This window comes from Vanacampus margaritifer, chromosome 5, assembly GCF_051991255.1.
Source record: "Vanacampus margaritifer isolate UIUO_Vmar chromosome 5, RoL_Vmar_1.0, whole genome shotgun sequence".
In the NCBI taxonomy this organism is placed as follows: domain Eukaryota; kingdom Metazoa; phylum Chordata; class Actinopteri; order Syngnathiformes; family Syngnathidae; genus Vanacampus; species Vanacampus margaritifer.
In genome coordinates, this window is record NC_135436.1 from 21,236,287 (window position 1) to 21,253,166 (window position 16,880).

At 39.1% G+C, this 16,880-nt stretch overlaps 1 protein-coding gene across 1 annotated transcript; it reads right to left on the bottom strand.

Annotated features, from left to right (window-relative positions):
• Nucleotides 1-6,869: 6,869 nt before the first annotated feature.
• ppp2r1bb (protein phosphatase 2, regulatory subunit A, beta b) lies at nt 6,870-16,804 on the bottom strand. Its single transcript, XM_077566434.1, has 15 exons — nt 16,649-16,804; nt 15,622-15,712; nt 15,377-15,477; nt 14,926-15,158; nt 14,672-14,819; nt 13,471-13,626; nt 12,252-12,366; nt 12,097-12,167; nt 10,541-10,675; nt 9,861-10,034; nt 9,665-9,725; nt 8,008-8,162; nt 7,801-7,943; nt 7,633-7,724; nt 6,870-7,546 (listed from the first exon to the last, which is right to left on the bottom strand). The coding sequence occupies exons 1-15, from the start codon at nt 16,724-16,726 to the stop codon at nt 7,527-7,529; spliced, it is 1,773 nt and encodes a 590-aa protein (XP_077422560.1). The 5' UTR covers nt 16,727-16,804; the 3' UTR covers nt 6,870-7,526.
• Nucleotides 16,805-16,880: the final 76 nt, after the last annotated feature.

Genomic DNA, 16,880 nt, shown 5'->3' on the forward strand with positions numbered 1-16,880 from the left:
GGCAAACTTTGAGGTCAAATCCACCATTTGGACCTTACACATTCTTTTATTATTCATTAATAGCAATAGACATCCCTTATTCACCAAGGACTATTTAGGGCCAAGCTGAAAATAAAATAAATAAATAATGCAAGGGAGAAAAAAAAAGCTTTAATTCAAAGTTATTGTCAAGTTTGTAATCAAATCATAACTTCATCACATTTTATGAATAAAATTGTAGTTTTAAAAGTTTGCAGCATTACTGGAAAAAGTCTGAATTCTCCAAAAACAGTCAAAAGTTCAACAGTTGTAATGTACAACAAAATGACATTTTACCATTAAGAATAGTTATTTGAGGGGAATAAAAATGTTTTTGCAATTTTTCTGATCGTCTTTGCAAGATTGCAATTGTCCTTAAATGTGAATATTCCTAGTTTTACACGCAAATTAAATTTATGAGAATAAAGTTGTAATCTTTAGGGGAATTAATTTTTTTATAAAACACAGAAGTTTCACATAAATGAAGTTGTACTGTCACAATAAAGATATGAGGAAGAAGTTGTAATTTTATGTTCTGAGGAAGAGATTCAAGTCTTGAGTTTTGCTTAAAAGTCCAAATTTAACCGAGTTGTCAATTCACTGGAGTGCACATTTTTTTTCAAAATTGTAAAATTTCAAGAAAAGGTCTCTAAAGAAAAGTCACAATGTTTTTGTTGTTGTCATATTAGGGCTTTATTTCTATAAAATCACAACTTTGTTTTCATCACTTTAATAGCACTATTTTCATAAAAAAAAAATTTTTTTGTAAACATCACAGTTTTGACACGCACCCCGTTAAAATGGAAACTTTGTCGTCATGTTACGACTATTCTCAAAAAAACAAAAACATTTCTGTGAAAAAAATGTCAAATTGGCTATGTAATGTTCTAATTTTGACATTATGCAATAAAACTACTACTTAATTGTCGAGTTATTTGCATAAAATTATTATTTTAAGAGTTTGAATATTGGCAACTGTTGTTGCTGTTACCACTATTCTCATAAAATTAGTTTTTGTGAAAATAACTTAATATCACAATTTTGACATTTACTTTAAAATGACAACTTTGTCTTATTGTGACAGTTCTCGTAAAATTAGGATTTTTTTTCCCCTCTGAAAATTGGAGACTATTCTTGTAATGTTCAGTTTTGTTACCATTTCAATTTGTTATTTCAAAATGATTGCTATTGTCCTTGTGACATTATAATTTTGACAACTATTTTTATTCTTTCTTCTGAAAATTGTGATTCTTATAACATTACAATTTTAACATTCCTATAAAAATAGCAACTTTGTTGACTTTACGATCACTACAATTTAAATTCTTGTCATCAAATTCGGACTTTTTCCTTTAAAAATGTCTACTTTGTCCTTGTAATAAGACCATTTTGATATCCACTCAATAAATTAGAACTTCATTGTAATATGTATTGACTTTTTTCGATTGGCCCTAATATTAATTGGCACTCATTCACAAGTGTTAATCGACAATAAGATCTGTATATTTTTAGTTTTCTTTTTTTTTTTTTGAAATTGACTGACACTACAAGTGCATATTGAGTTAAAAGTCCCATTTTCTCACCTCACGATGTCATCGTGATGGTAAAGATTGCTAACACACCAGCAATAATAACAGACTCCGCCATCCACCATGAGTTGCAGCCATAATAGACAGAAAATGGCGTGCAAAGGACTCAATTGTATTATTGACGGCTGGCTCAGGTGTACTGGACAGAGAAGTATTACAGGTGGAGGACGTGAACTCACATTTGTTTGGAAAAGTGTACAAATTAGCATTAATTGGAGCGGAGTAGTGTTTGTATTGTGTGCCTTTTACTTTTCACATTTCAATGACGGTGATGATTTATCATGGTTAGCATTTGTTTAGATTCATGTCCCCTCCCACTGAAGTGAGTAGAAGCAGTTTTTACAAAGGTACAAAACCAAAGTCCCTCAAAGATTTTGCCAGGACGAGCCGCCATCTTAGTGACTTTTAACAATGTTTTGTTTGTTTTTTTTCGGCTCGGTGGCCGCACGTGTCAAACGTATTCTAGCAATATATTTGTGTATAGGTGAAGACTGAAGTCATAAGGAGAGTAGTAGTGGATACAATACTTTCATTCCCCCCCCCCCCCCCCCCCACTCGACTCCCTGCTGATGAAACACAACAACATGAAATAGACTTTTCTATATTTCCCCTCATTGTTGTCGACCACACATAAGCTAACTTGCTGTTGAGATTAAAAAAGGGGGTTATTGAACAGCTTCTTGCTGCCTTGTCATCTTTGTCTACAACACTCAAAAAAAAAAAAAAAATCACATGAAAGAGGAAACTTTTTGTCTGAGGTCATTCGACAATTTGACAAAATGTAGCTGTAGTAAAAGTGATAGCTAAATCCAGTATTTAAATTGCCAAATGGCTTCCCCCCCCCCCCCACATATTTTAATAGTATGCTTAGAAGCCGTCTTAACATACACACAACCTTGTTAGCAAAACAAATGGAAGTGAAAAAAGGAGAGCTACATGACTCAGCAGAAATGACATCAACCTAATTGCTCTTGACTGTCAATACAGCCAAGTCCTCTCTTTTTTTTCCATCTGTTCAGTGTTTTCAGCTATAATGGAGTGAATCACACAAACCAACGCAATCCCATTACTCATATCATCAAAGACAAAGTTGTTAGTTTTCAGTATGTACCAAGACCAACATCCAATTGTTTCCATTTTTAACTTCACTTTTAACTGCTACCTATAACTTATAAAAGAAGTGATTGCACAAGTGTGCACGCCTTCATAATTTGGATGCACCTGTGTCCAGAATCACATTCTACACTCATGTTAAGTGCAAGTCATCACACACCTGCTACAATTTAAGGTGCCTCCGATTAAGTAGGCTTTTGACGACTTGAGTTTTTTCTTGTGCGCTGACTGTTTTCTGGAACTGTTCACAATTACCTCCACCTTAATCCCCATTTACTGTTTTTGTGTGTGTGTGTTTTTTTTGTTTTTGTACCAACAAACCTTGGCATTTGAACATGGAAGTGGACAGTTGTTGGTGGCTTTTTAACAACAACCACTGTAGCTAGCAGCTAACGTAGCTAGCATAACCTTTAGCATTACTTTTCAAACCCTCTTATACATAATTAGCCTAACTTTAAATTTGTTTTCAAATCAAATTAAACGTTAATTTAAAGGATTTATCACACTATTATATTACTTCAATGTTGTGTCATGATAGTGGTACTTGGTGTGATAAGTTGGTGAACCGTAGCAGCTAATTTAGCTAGCGTAACCTTTAGAATTAATTTTACAACTGTTATATATAAATTAACATAATGCTAACTTTAAATTTGTTTTCAAATCAAATTAAATGTTAATTTAAAGGATTTATCACACTATTATATTACTTCAATGTTGTTTCATGATAGTGGTACTTGATGTGAAAAGTTGGCGAACCGTAGCAGCTATAACTTAGCTAGCATAACCTTTAGCATTCATTTTGTAACCCTGTTATACATAATTAACCTAATGCTAACTTTAAATTCGTTTTCAAACCAAATTTAACATTATTTTAAAGGATTTATTGCGCTATTATTATATTACTTTAATGTTGCGTCATGATAGTGGTATTTGGTGGGAAAAGTTAGTGAACCACTTGATAGAGAGAAAACTGAACGTATTGCAGGTATATTGGGTATCCACCCAGGCGGAGGGACGGTGACAACGTTCTCTGGTCTCGTTTGACCAAGAACATCTCATCCATGAAACTACACGCAGGCTGATCTGACCTCTTCATGGAAAAGCAAGATGCTTTCCTGGAAATATGCTCACGTCAAGTGCGAAGGACACGCTCTTCACCGCGGTGGGCTGAACAGTAGATCCTGTTTACTACTACAATAATAATAAACTGATCCCGGGGCTGTCATGCTTTCAGCTTGGTATATGGTGGCTGTTGGACATAAAAGGACAAGCAAGCATAGAGTTATAGAGTTGTTATAGAGCTTCGTAGCTCTATAACAATAAAAAATATTAAGGTTTAAAAAGAAAGTCAAGTCAAAAATGTCCTTTACAACATGTTGTATACAACCCCCACACATATAAACACAGTATTGTGATTACTATTGTGTTTACTGAATATGAATCAAGCAGAAAAATCCACTCATTTATATCCATCGGGCGGCCATTTTGCCACTTGCTGTTAACAGAACATTGACGTTGCCGAAGTTACAACCAATCACAGCTCGCTTGTTTCTGAGGTTTGGTCATGTGACATTGACTAGCTCAGCCGTGATTGGTCGTTACCCGATTCTTGAGCAACTGTGATGTGGCAAAATGGCCGCCCGTTTTGTGATGGATAAGGAAATGGGTAGATTTTGCTGCTTAACTTGAATTCCACAAATGTAATATTTATCAAAATATCGTGTTGAGGCAACGCATAAAACATTGTCAAGAGAATTTGTGACAGGCAGTTATGCGAAGCTTAGATGTTTACCGAAATAAAGGTATAGGAGCATGAATATTAATTCCTGTAAAATAATGTTTTTCTTAGTAAAATGATGCATAAAATTCAAATAATAATAATTCAAGTTATTCAATGAGTGCATCGACTTTCCTGGAATGTATGACTATTATTAATTTTTAGTGTATTGTGAACACATTAACCACATCACAATAAGTGTCAGTTTAGTTAGCCCGTCAAAACTGAGCTTTTAAAAAAAACAAAAAACGGAATTGTTAACGCAGCTTCTGGCTTGTTATGACGTATACGTTAAGATTTACATCTTAAGTGTTGCTTGTGCAAAACTGATCTGATAAGAAGAAAAGGCACAACTCAAACAGCGTCTGTATATTTCCCTTCTTCAGTCAAACACACACACACACATCAGGTCAAAGTATGGTGTGATGACATCAGCGGTTACCGTGACAACGGGGGAGGGGGCATGACAACATCCGATTGCGTCTTTGCCGGCAAGAAAATGAGAGGAGGGAGAAAAAAATAATCCGGATTAGAGCTGTGCAGTTCATTAAAATGAAGACATTAATAAGGCTCTACCTTCTCCAGATTAACACGCACGTTGAAATGACTCAGTGCACTTTCGCTTTATACTGATTTACTGGATGTGACGTAAATACACTAAGCATCTTGAGGATTATCAATGGAACAAAGATTGCCCTCGCTGTCGAGAGCTGACATGAAATCTACTCGTCATGGAAGATCGCGCTGCAAGCAGGAATGTGCGCACGCGCACATTTCTCAAGCGCAAGCAAACAGACTGACCAGCAGATGGACACAGTCACAAGTCACTCGACACCACAGACCACTAGCGAGAACCGGGGGATAAATAAATAAATAAATAGTAGCCTATATACTCACGAGCTGAACTGAAAAATGTACAGCTTCCTATATGTAGCTATACGTAAAATGTATTTTTCGCTTAAATATTGGTCACAAATTTGAGAAAATGAGGGTTTGATTGAGACATTCAATCAAGGCAATGGAATACATTTGCTCTATCCATTGTTTTTGGAAAACTGTTTGACGATGTCAACTGTCAAGTCCAGTGTATCACGTGATTCACCGTTTTCTTCTACCACCATGCTAAAAAGATCATTATTATTTATTAAAACAAATGTCCCCACAGTTACGATTGACGGCAAGAAAATAAATTATAAAACAAACAAACAAAAACATTTAAATTGCATGTAACTTTTCATTTGAGATTCAATTTGGTCAGTTTAGAAAAGAGAAAAAACGGCATTTTACTTTTACTCTAGATTTATTTGGTATTTTTGAAAACTATTTTCATTTTCTTTTTTTGATATTGGTCTTAGGACAAGTAAATTTACCCAGCAACTGCATGCTTTTGTATTTTGTATGTGGATTGTTTAAAATTTGATGGATGGGACGTTCACAGCCACTCAAAGCAAAAAGAGCAACAGTCCACTACAACTATTTACAAGGGGTTCTGCAAAGCATGCTGGGAAATGCACCGCTTCGCCATGACTTACATTACGATTTAAACACACACACACACTCGACATGTTGGCGTTTATGTGGCAGTTTTCGAATAGTGGATACAGAGCTTTGCTCGACTACTGTAGTTCCACTGGAAAGAAGAAGTGTCGCCGTCCTGGGAGGCTGCTGCATTGACGTCAGGACCTCTCACGGCTGTCTGCTGCCTCGCCTGCTTTAAATAACAGCATCCCCCCAAAAAATGAAAACGAGCGGGCGGCGGCCTCGAGTCTATGGGCTGTTTACCTTCAACCTAATCTCCTTTTCATGAATCTTAGGGCTGTAATTTGAGAAATGCTTCCACATACAAAAGACGATCAAGTCTCATTGGTGCCATCCTCCTTCACAAGTACATCCACTGCCTCCGGGCTGCTCCCCGAGGTGCCCTCACACTAGCAGAATGTGCTGATGTGCACCACCAGAGTGCATTACAATGCAGCAGTTAGAGGAAAAAAAAAAAAAAAAAAAGGGCGCATGCACACCCACTGGCTGACTGCCTAAAGGCACATGAACGATTCTCACCCAGACCATGAGAAAACAAAAATTCTACGGTCTGATGAGACAAGTTTGGCGTGTTGCTCCCCAAGACAGAAGCCAAAATGGAGGCCAAATAAACTGAAAGCAGGGGTCAGCTGTACTTGTTCCGTTTCATCGCCACAAAATGGACACACCACCATTATATTAGGTACAAAGGCTGCCTGGTGGCAAAACACGTTTGGGCTCAAGGGCTGCATTTGACTTTTAATTGGCAGAAGTTAATGCAAATGTGAACACTTGAGCTTAATATGCTTTTGCTCATCTGTTAAGTGTAGCCAGTCAAAGCAAGGTGACACGCGTGTTCTTTGTTAGTTTATTCAGATGAAGATACAGTAGAACAGCATCAAGTGAAAAGAACAATAAAAGCACAATGGTCATCAAATGGTGCAGTCTTGTCACACCCGAGCCCCCGAACTCTCATCAATTCAGGTACAGAACCAATTAAGCCATCATGGATGTTTACTACCATATCAGGAATACAATGTAGTGGAAGTTCTAAAATTGTATTTTGATTTTAAATACGATTTAAAGGTGGGCCGGATCAAATGCTCAGTTCAAGATACTGCTGCTTCTTTCATTGGCACAAATCCACTTTTGCCATTCTTGTGCAATGATTTGAGGAGCAGCAATACAAAGTGATGCCAGTTAGTGACATCAAGAAACTTATCCTACAATGTCACATTTTGATGTTGCTAACAATGGGCGAAAAAAAAAAAAAAAGTAAAAGGAGGAATGTGAGTCCGTGGGGCTGCGAGATGGCTAGCTAGCAACTAACACTTATTAGTCAGCATGCACCACATGGACAATTGACGGTGAAGCATCCGTTTACAGCGAAGGGGCTTGGAGGAGGATAATTGAGAAGAAAAATCGGTTATCGGATCGGTCTATACAGTTAGCCATTGATCTTGAACATCAATAAATATCTTGTAAAAGGGTTGCGTCGGAGACGTGTGGTTTCACTTATGCCAAGGCAAGACTGAAGGGGGAGAGGAAATAAAGACTTTGTTAATATCGTTGTCATCATTGGAACGAAAAGTGACTGCAGATGTTAGCTACGCATACCACTGATGGCCTCCTGGGCAAAGTACTTGACATCCATGTCTGTATCAGCGGCCAGCTTCTCCAGCACCGGCTTGACTTCATCCCGCAGCGTGCTGACGACACATAACGGCCGACGGTCACGCAAATGACAGATGTTTCCGGCAGATGGCGACGGCGACAACAACCTACCTGCCGTCCAGGATGGGTCCGATCTTCTGCAGAGATTTGGCTACGTTGAAGCGCACGTTGGCCACCTGGTCGTTGGACATCTTGAGGACCACGGGCAGCATCTGCTTGGTGGTGATGTCCTGACCGCACGCCTCCGACAGAGCCTGAAGGAAATTGCACGCGTGACCTCATGACCCCTGCAAAGGAAAGCCTTCAAACGTGACTCACGTTGATGCAGAAGAGCGTAGTCATCCTGTGGAGGTAATTGGGGTCGTTGGCCATGCCCAGAACCTTTGGCACGATGGTGTTCTGCGCCCACTCGGCTCCAAACCTCTCCACCAGCTTCATCAGGTTACAGGTGGCGGCCTCGCGGATGGCGTACACTGCACCACCACAACATCAAATAAACCATCGCATTTAGAATAGTTGTTCATCTCAAAATATTGGGCTCATTTTTCCCCCCCTGCATTTTAAATTATGCAAGTATTTAACTGATTAAAAAAAGAGGAGGATGAGCATGTGCAGTGGATCAAAAAAAATGTTAAAGACGTCCTTATAACATTAAATGTCAAAAGAATTAACACATAACCGGTGCTCTTCAAATTTGGCTAGGGGGAAAAAAAAAATGATTAAAAATCCAAATTCTAAAATGTGATTAATCTGATGAAAAAATGTAATCATTTGACAGCTGTAATTTAAATACAAAACACATCGCAAGGCTAGCGCTAATGCAGGTGAATGGAGAATCCCATTCAAATGTCAAGAAGTTAGCATCAACTTTGGGAGTAAAAGTCCTTCAAATTACAAATACTCACAGGTAAGATAACAGCACTCAAAGGGACAAATTCTTCCCAATTTGTGAAAAACAAGTTCTTTTAGAATTCAATCGCGACTTTCTTCTGTTCTCATTGTAAAGAGTGTTCACAATCGATGCATGGCACCACACTGCCCCCAAGAGGCCAAAACACGCAGTAATACCCAGCATTCGTTTTGCAATTACTTTAGTACTTCTTTTAATTGTAACTTTTTCTTATTTTAGTTTAAAGTTTCAAATAATTTTATTTTCCTCAAAATTCAAGGATATAAATATATCAAAGGATATTATTAAGTTTGAGAATCAATGAATAATTTTTTTTAATTGTGATTTCAATCTCAACCAAAATAATCACGATTATTATTTTCCCCCATAATGGTCCAGCCCTAATGGTGAAGGTGCTAAAACGACGGTATGGAACCAACGAGGAAAGCATTCTGGAGCACGCATGTCCTTTCTTATGTAACAGTAGCCCGGCCCTTAGCCGAACCCCCCCAGACACACTCACAACATTCCAATGATGTAATGCAGCTGGCCCTTTGTCCTCAATCACACATCTCTAATTGGGGAAAACTGGAGAGGAACAAAGCCCTTTAACACTTGCTCCAAAAGACAATGTTCTCGTGTGTAGGACATCTTGTGTCGCCTTTTTCTTTGGGGGGGGGGGGGGGGGGTTGTTGCAGTGCGTTTACATAAACTAAACTGGTTTGTTAAAATAAATGCATTGTACTGATAGATGATGTATATTTCACAATGTCGAGTATACAAATGGCTGCTGTAGCTAGAATTATATGATGTGTGTGTGGCATTAAAAGACCGGGCCTGCCTTGTGAGTGACATGGGTGTCAGCAAGTAGGAGAGCTAAGATCGAATCGAGGAGTTTTCTTAAATTTCTAATGTCAAGAATGAAATATTTTGTCTACTCTATTTGAACTTCTGCTGACTTACAGGGTACATTTAAAGGAGAAAAAAAACCTAAGAAAAACGCTAATACTTTACATCACCCCAAAAAATGCAAAATCATGAAAAAAAAAAAAAAAAAAAAAAGGAGGCAATTTGGCATCTACTTACCATGGTCAATAAGCCAGGCCATGCAAAGCGTGTTGAGCTTCTCATCGAAGAATTCCACGCCCTAAGCAGACACGCGTAATTAAAACCAAACGGGATTTATCCTGCATTTCACACCGCGATAAAATAAAAGTCAAAGGGATCAGCCGGACATTTTTTGCCGGTGACACGAGCCGTCTCCCTCGGTGGCGTGACTCACCAGCTGACCGGCCAGCAGGGGCATGTACTCGATGATGGCCAGGCGGACCCTCCACTTGGCGTCCTCCGCCAGCTCCACGATGGCCGGCAGGAGCGACTGCGACAGCTGGCGGATGCCGATCACCTCGTTGACGCAGTCCAGGTTGGAGATGATGTTGAGACGCACCTCGGGGCACTGAGGACACAAAAAGTGGTTGCAAAACTGCAGGGCCGCTTTTCTCTCTCACCCTTATATCACTTAAAATAAATGAAAAAAATAAAGAAATACTGTAATACAGTTTGTAGTTTTCATAATCCTAAAACAATACATTAAATGTATATAATGCATAATTTTACTATCCAAGCTGGACTCAAATGATCAAAGTTGTGCATGTCAAAGCTGTCCGTGTGTAATCTAATTAGACACGCGTGCTCCTGTTTTGCGTCCATGAAAAAGTGGGCCGACTTTAAATAGGACTGAGGAAAGCAATGACACTTTCAACTATTCCAAAACATTTGTAGGAGAACATGTGAAAATGTCGAACCAAAGAATGAAGACGCCACATTGCATTTTTTCTTGGCAAAAATAAAAATGTCTGTAGTAATAAAACAAAATAAATGCCTGTGCAACATCAGGTGATGGAAACAAAATGGCTGCCGGCTGTCTGGTTGGGTGAATAACAAAATGTGTATTTCCTTTACCTCGTCCTTGAGCTGAGCCAGGAAGAGAGGCAGTAAATGCTCTATTGTGTTATCCTTGCCCAGGATGGCAGAAAGGCCCATAATGACCAAGGCCAGCGCTGACTTCACATGCTGGTTGGTGTCGGAAACCAGCTCCTGTGCACACGCCACAAAACAATAGCACTATTTAGTTGACACAATAAGAATAAGTTCATTCAATAATTACATGGGCCAAAATAACATCTCGATAATGATATTTTACAGAAGGGAAAAAAAAATAAAAAATCTTGCAAATCTGCACTCGCTTCACAGAATTATTGACGGCGTTTGTTTATTTTTTAATTTGCCCAATACATCTGCTGCAAAACATTTTACGGCAACATTTAACAATGAAAGCTTTATTATTAATATTTCCAGGCTATATGGGGTGTTTTCATTGATCTTTCTGAATCTTTGTCAACTAAATGTCTTTTATTATTCCATAATAACAGATGTGGTAAATGGACTACTTTTTATATAGCGCTTTTAACTACACCATATGGTGCCCAAAGTGCTTTGCTTCACATGCACCCGTTTACATCATCACATTTTAATCTGCACTAAGTACTGGTGCACCACTGCCAAATACTACAGAAATCACAACGACAAAAGCTGGGGGGGGGGGGGGGATACCAGTATATATATATTTTTTGATTTGATGGAACGAATATAACTAAGAAAGAGCCAGCATCCTGCATATATTGTAATGACAATATATGAATATGAAGCCAATATGGATTGGAACATCCGGTCAACTTTCACTCGCTTGCATAACGGCAAGCTAAGACGTTTGTGAGGCATCGCCAAGGTTTACTTGCTTTGTTGTTTCTTTAGCAGTAGTCGCACTTGTGGAGTCTCAAAGTCACGTAATCCTCCATTTGGTCCGCGTTGGGACAGAAGTGCTTTTCACGGCGAGCGTTTTCCGGCACACGTTACCATGTTATTTTAGTCTTGTCAACCCCAAATCATTTCCAGGGTAGGGAGACAGACTGAAGTCTTGCCAAGTTTATTAGTCACTAAAACGAGACTTTGATTCCATGTTGTCAATTGTAAACACTTCTCCAGTCTTCGTCACGTGACTGAATCCTGCCCGCTGATTTGCCAAATGAGAACTTTCACTTCCTTCTAATTTTCAGCCAATTCATTGAGCCCCCCCCCCCCCCGCCAATTTTAGAGAATTTATTAAAACTCGTTAATATCAAATTGGACATCATGAAAGTCAAGTTGACGATGATTATCACCCACCTCTACATGGGAATATTTGAATTCCCAAATGATGAAACAGAATGAGCTGAATTATAGCCTGACGTCAATGTAGTAAACAGTGCCCCCTGCTGTTTGAAAGCTGTGCAAAAAGCAGGCCAATCTAAATATCATCTTAAAAAAATAATGAGCGCCACATACAAGTCGTTTCTTCTCAAGGTGTCAGCAAAGCTCATAAAAAGTTACAAGGTGGGCTGTAAAAAGACATCCTTTTGCCCTCACTTTATGGCAAATGGGAGTCTAAAGTTCATCTGCATTTTTTTTTCTTTTTTTACCTTGACGCAGGGTAGGATGTGAGTCATGATGATCTGCTCACGATTGTCCTCTGGGAGGTTCTCACAAAATTCTAAGCAAAACAAGAACACTTGGTAAGTTCTTCAAATTAATCAAGAGTTGCTATTTTCCCTAAAATGTGCATTGATGGACTGACCTTTGACTTTGTTAGCGGCCGCGGCACGGACCTCAGCTTCGCAGTCCTTGAGAAGGTTCTGGAACGCCGGGACCAGGTCATTCTTCGTGATTTCCGGACCCACTGCTTTTTGAAGCTGGAGAAGAGAAGAAAAAAGAAAATCAAGAGACTTTTTCAATATCCAAGTAACTAAATCTCAACCATCATACACATTTTTTAAATTCAAATTATAGTACTTAAAAAAAAAATATATATTTTTTAAGAGTTAACGTTGACCAATAAAATCATGTGGCTGATTAAGTATTTGGTACCATCTAGAGAAAGGTTAATTATTCTGAAAACCCAATCCAAAGGTTGTGAAACACTAAGCATCCTTAGCTTGCTTATTTGTAAAACAACCATACAAATAAATTTAAGTTGTGGATCATTTCAAGGGAGCCAATTAGCTCCAACCAGTTGTACCATTAGCTAATGCACAGCCAACTCTTATTGAACTTTGAGTAAAAATTGCTTCATAGGCCCTTGTAATTAACTTATTTCACTGTCTAAATTGTGTTGTTTTTTTTACTCTATATTGGAAATTTAACTCTTTGACTGCCAGACGTTTTCAGAAAAGGGATGCCGTGGGCGCCAGCCGATTTAAGCATTTTTGACTGATCTTTCAAGGTCCACAGAAAATTATGTGTTTGGACTATGGAAACACACATACTACCAAATGAAAGATTGGACTCTCATCTTTCATCAGAAAAAAAAAGTTTGTTTCTACCTTATTCCGTTTTTCAGTAATCAACAATAGAAAATGGTTAGTTTCACCTCTGTTTTGGAAAAAAACGTCTTTGGCACTCCTCCATAGGATTTTACTAAACGTTATTTAACGTTTTTGGCAGTCAAAGAGTTAAGCAATGAATGTTAACAGATTGACACCATTTTCCTAAACGACTGACATGGATGAGGGGAACTAAGAGGCGAGTAAGGATTCTCGGCACGACACGGATGAGATCCCACTAAACATCCGTCATAATGGCACTGACAAAGCGCAATCTCATAACAAGCACTTAGGCACAGTGGCAAACAACGGCAGCAGGAAAAGGCCTTATCCTGAAACTCCCATGTCTGCCCCATTTAGATTCGCAGCGAGGAGAGTCTGAACAGCGCAGCTGAGTTCTACTCCAAGACGACGAGCCACATTCATGCCAACTGCAGCAAAAGTGTGACTTTCTACGTTCGATGTCACGTTTACCTCGGAGAACTTGTCGGCCACCATGTAACGGACCCTCCAGGACTTGTCCTCGGCGGCCTGTCGCAGGGTGGGCATCACCAGGGTCTCCAGGTCCTCCTGAGGCAGCAGAGTGGCGATGCTGACGCAAGCCTCCACTGCCAGCAGACGCACAGAGTCCTGAGGGAGGAAAGGCAAGGCGCTGAGGTTTGGTAGCTGCCCGGAAGTAGGAAGTTTGTGGCATTTACCCCATGAATCTCATGGTATAATCACATTTTGTGTGTATGTCGGGGGGGGGTCATTATATACTTGACTAAAAGAATAGAGTTCAACCTACCGTTGTCCAGTATTAGCGATTGCTTTGATGTCAATTAATTCGCATTTATTATTAAGCAACAAAACATGCAGTGCATCTTCCGTGGATGATCTTATGATTTTAGATGTTTGATAAGAAGTAGGGCTGGGCTTAAATAAAATCAATTTTTTATTTCCGAGCCTGATAGTGATTCATAAAACCATGAATCCATTACTTTAATACAGTATTTATTTTCCCCACAAATTAATCAGAAAATAGAATTTTAAAGGTCGATTTTTTTGTAGTCTACAGCTTTTTTTTTTAAATTTACTGTTCACATTAAAAATGTATTTTCTTACATTTATGAAAGACCTGACTTATTGCACTTTAAGACAATTCAGAATCTTTAATTTATATTTACAATTAGAAGCATGAAAATATTCCGAATTATTTAAATATTTTCATCTCATCCGGGCTGATGTCAATGTTTGCGTAACGCTTAAGTATTTATAATGCTTTCATTAATAAACTAAATCAGTTAACCAATTACTGCCTTTGCAAATTTTTATTTGGAATATTTAATCATGTAATTGATATTTAAAAATAACTAATGTTCCATAATTAATCAATATCAAATTGAACTGAAGTGAATCGGGAAAAATTTTAATCAAATCAAACTTGTGAAAATGTAAAACTGTACATTATGTTCAAACATTAGCCAGCTAACCAACAACTTGTAAAAGTGTTGTTTTTTTACATTTTATATTACTTGGGTGGTTTATTTCATGTTATAATTGAGCTACAAAAAAAAGATAAGTGCATCAGTAATTTGTTATTCCTTATTGTTTTAATGGTTTTGTTTTTTATCATATTAAACTGATGAGCTTCTGCTTCCATGCTTATCATGTGATCTCGTACAGAGGCCAGTACCTGCTCATCAGACGCCAGAGCCGTGAAGAGGGAGATGATGTCACTTCGAACATAATCCAACTCCAACACACGGGCAAACTCGCCCAGTTTTGAAGCGGCAGCACGACGGACCATTGGAGTGTCATCTGAACACAGGGTGCGGAAATGCCTACAAGTAATCACAAACATTTGATCAAACACAAACATAGCGAACAGCAAGTGGAACACAAACTAATCCAAAGGAATTTGTGGTTGTGTGAGAAGGTTCGATTTACTGGCGAATCTCTGCCTTGACGGTGCTGGAGACGCGTGGATAACAGACACTGAAGAGCCCGCAGGCCGACGTGCGGGAGGTGAACCAGTCACCGCAGGATAGGCGCTTGACCAAGGGTTCGAAATGGACCTCCAGGTCAACTGGGGAATGCTCCTGAGAGATCTTGCGCAAGGACTCCACTGCTTTGTCTCGGACCACCGTCTCCTCCACCGTCGCTAGGCTCTCCAGAGGAGGCTGCCAGAAAAGTCGGTTTAGCTTCTTAGAATGGATTTGGATGGTTCAAGTGTTATTCTGGGATTTGCACTCAAGCAGGGCCGGCAGTTAAGAAATATTTTCAGATTTGATTATTTAATGAATGTAGTCCTAAAAAAAAAATCATTCGCAGTGTAAATCCAGCCTTAATGAAACTACAAGATTTAAAGTTCAGTATTTGAGGTTAGTTTGAAACTTACCAGGAGACAGTGGACATACTCTGGGCCTCCCACCAACATGGTGAAATTGCCGAGCTGCTCAGCCAAGGCCAACAAAACCTCATCTTCATCGTAGATGGTGTCTAACACAGAGAGAGGTCAGCGTTCCAACAGACGCCAGTATACACACTTGAAAATAGCACACCATTCTTGATAGCGCGCCTTAACATGTGATAGCATTGTTAAAACATGATGTTTTTATTGGGTGCATCGAGTTGATTGCTTACCTGTGAGGAACGGAAGCAGTTCAGTGCGAGTCCGCTCCACTCCGAGAGCCAACGCAATAGTGGACAGCTTCTTGATGCTGTTCAGTCGCAACTAAATGGCAACAGAGAGAATTAGCGACAAATTGAGTCAACCATCATTTAACCCAAAAGATATTTCACTAGAACAAACCATTACCTGAGCTGAGGCTAGGCTCCACATAGGTGTGATTCACTGGTTATTCATACTCAGTTTTCAAAAAATGCTCCAAAACACATTTTTGAAAAGAGGTATTATGATTTCAAACGTTATCTAGATTTCCTTTTTAAAAAATCCCTGGGAAATGAATCTTTGTTGTCAACGTTTTAAAAGTGCCCTGTTTTCAAGGGTGACAACATCGAACCACTGTAATGTGAACTATTAATAAAAGGCAATTAAAAACATTTTAAAGCGGGTGACGTGTCTACGATTCGCGACAGGTCTTGGTCGCAAAGCTTCGCGAATAGCGAGGGTTAAAATGACTGAGTTTAAAATACAGCAGCGCACTGCTACTACTATTGTTATTGTGTTATAAGGCCACTGGCGAGGACATCGGTTTAATCAAGCAGTGAAACAAATGGCAACTTGGTTGAACATTGAAATTTAATAGGTATGAAAATACAAACTAAAGAATGCCTCAGCCTGAAGATGAAAAGCTTGTCATCATTACTAACCCTTTGATACGGAAAAACGCCAGAGGCTAACCCAATGACTGGACAGCGCTCAATTGCTTCTAGTTATTAGTTGTAACAGTCGAACAACAAATAGTAGTCTATACTACACATCCTTTTTGCGCATATTGTTCTTATTACGCACAGTAGCTACAAGAACCAAGCGATTAACTAGACAAGGGTGCGCCCCTGGTTGAGAAACTAGGATAGGCCCCACTAGCATATTCGCTACTTAGCATTGCTAACCAGTTAGCAAACGGTACGGAAAATGTCACACGACCGGCCTCCCGTTTCCAGATGATTATTAACGGGAAGGTAAAAAGAAGCGCTCGCCACCCACCTGGACGTCTTCATTCCGCAGTTCGTCAATAAGAACGGCGATAGGGTAGAGAGAATCGTCTCCATCGGCTCCTGCCATTTTGGATTGTGTGGCTATCAAGTGAATGGCGCTGCCGAGACCGACTACGGGGTTTCCGGCCCATTTATAAAGGAGCTGATGTATTTTGCCTTCAAATTCGTTTGTTATTCATTCAAACGATTACGTTCCAAAAACACGTTGACGAATTAGCATT

Bases quoted from the DNA above. Each gene is read 5' to 3' on its own strand.
- ppp2r1bb (XM_077566434.1), bottom strand. From the start codon at position 16,726: ATGGCAGGAGCCGATGGAGACGATTCTCTCTACCCTATCGCCGTTCTT. The intron at 13,627-14,671 runs GTACTGGCCTCT...TTCCTCCCTCAG, and splicing joins CTCTGGCGTCTGATGAGCAG to GACTCTGTGCGTCTGCTGGC. The intron at 7,547-7,632 runs GTATGCGTAGCT...CTCCCCCTTCAG, and splicing joins TGCCCAGGAGGCCATCAGTG to TCTTGCCTTGGCATAAGTGA.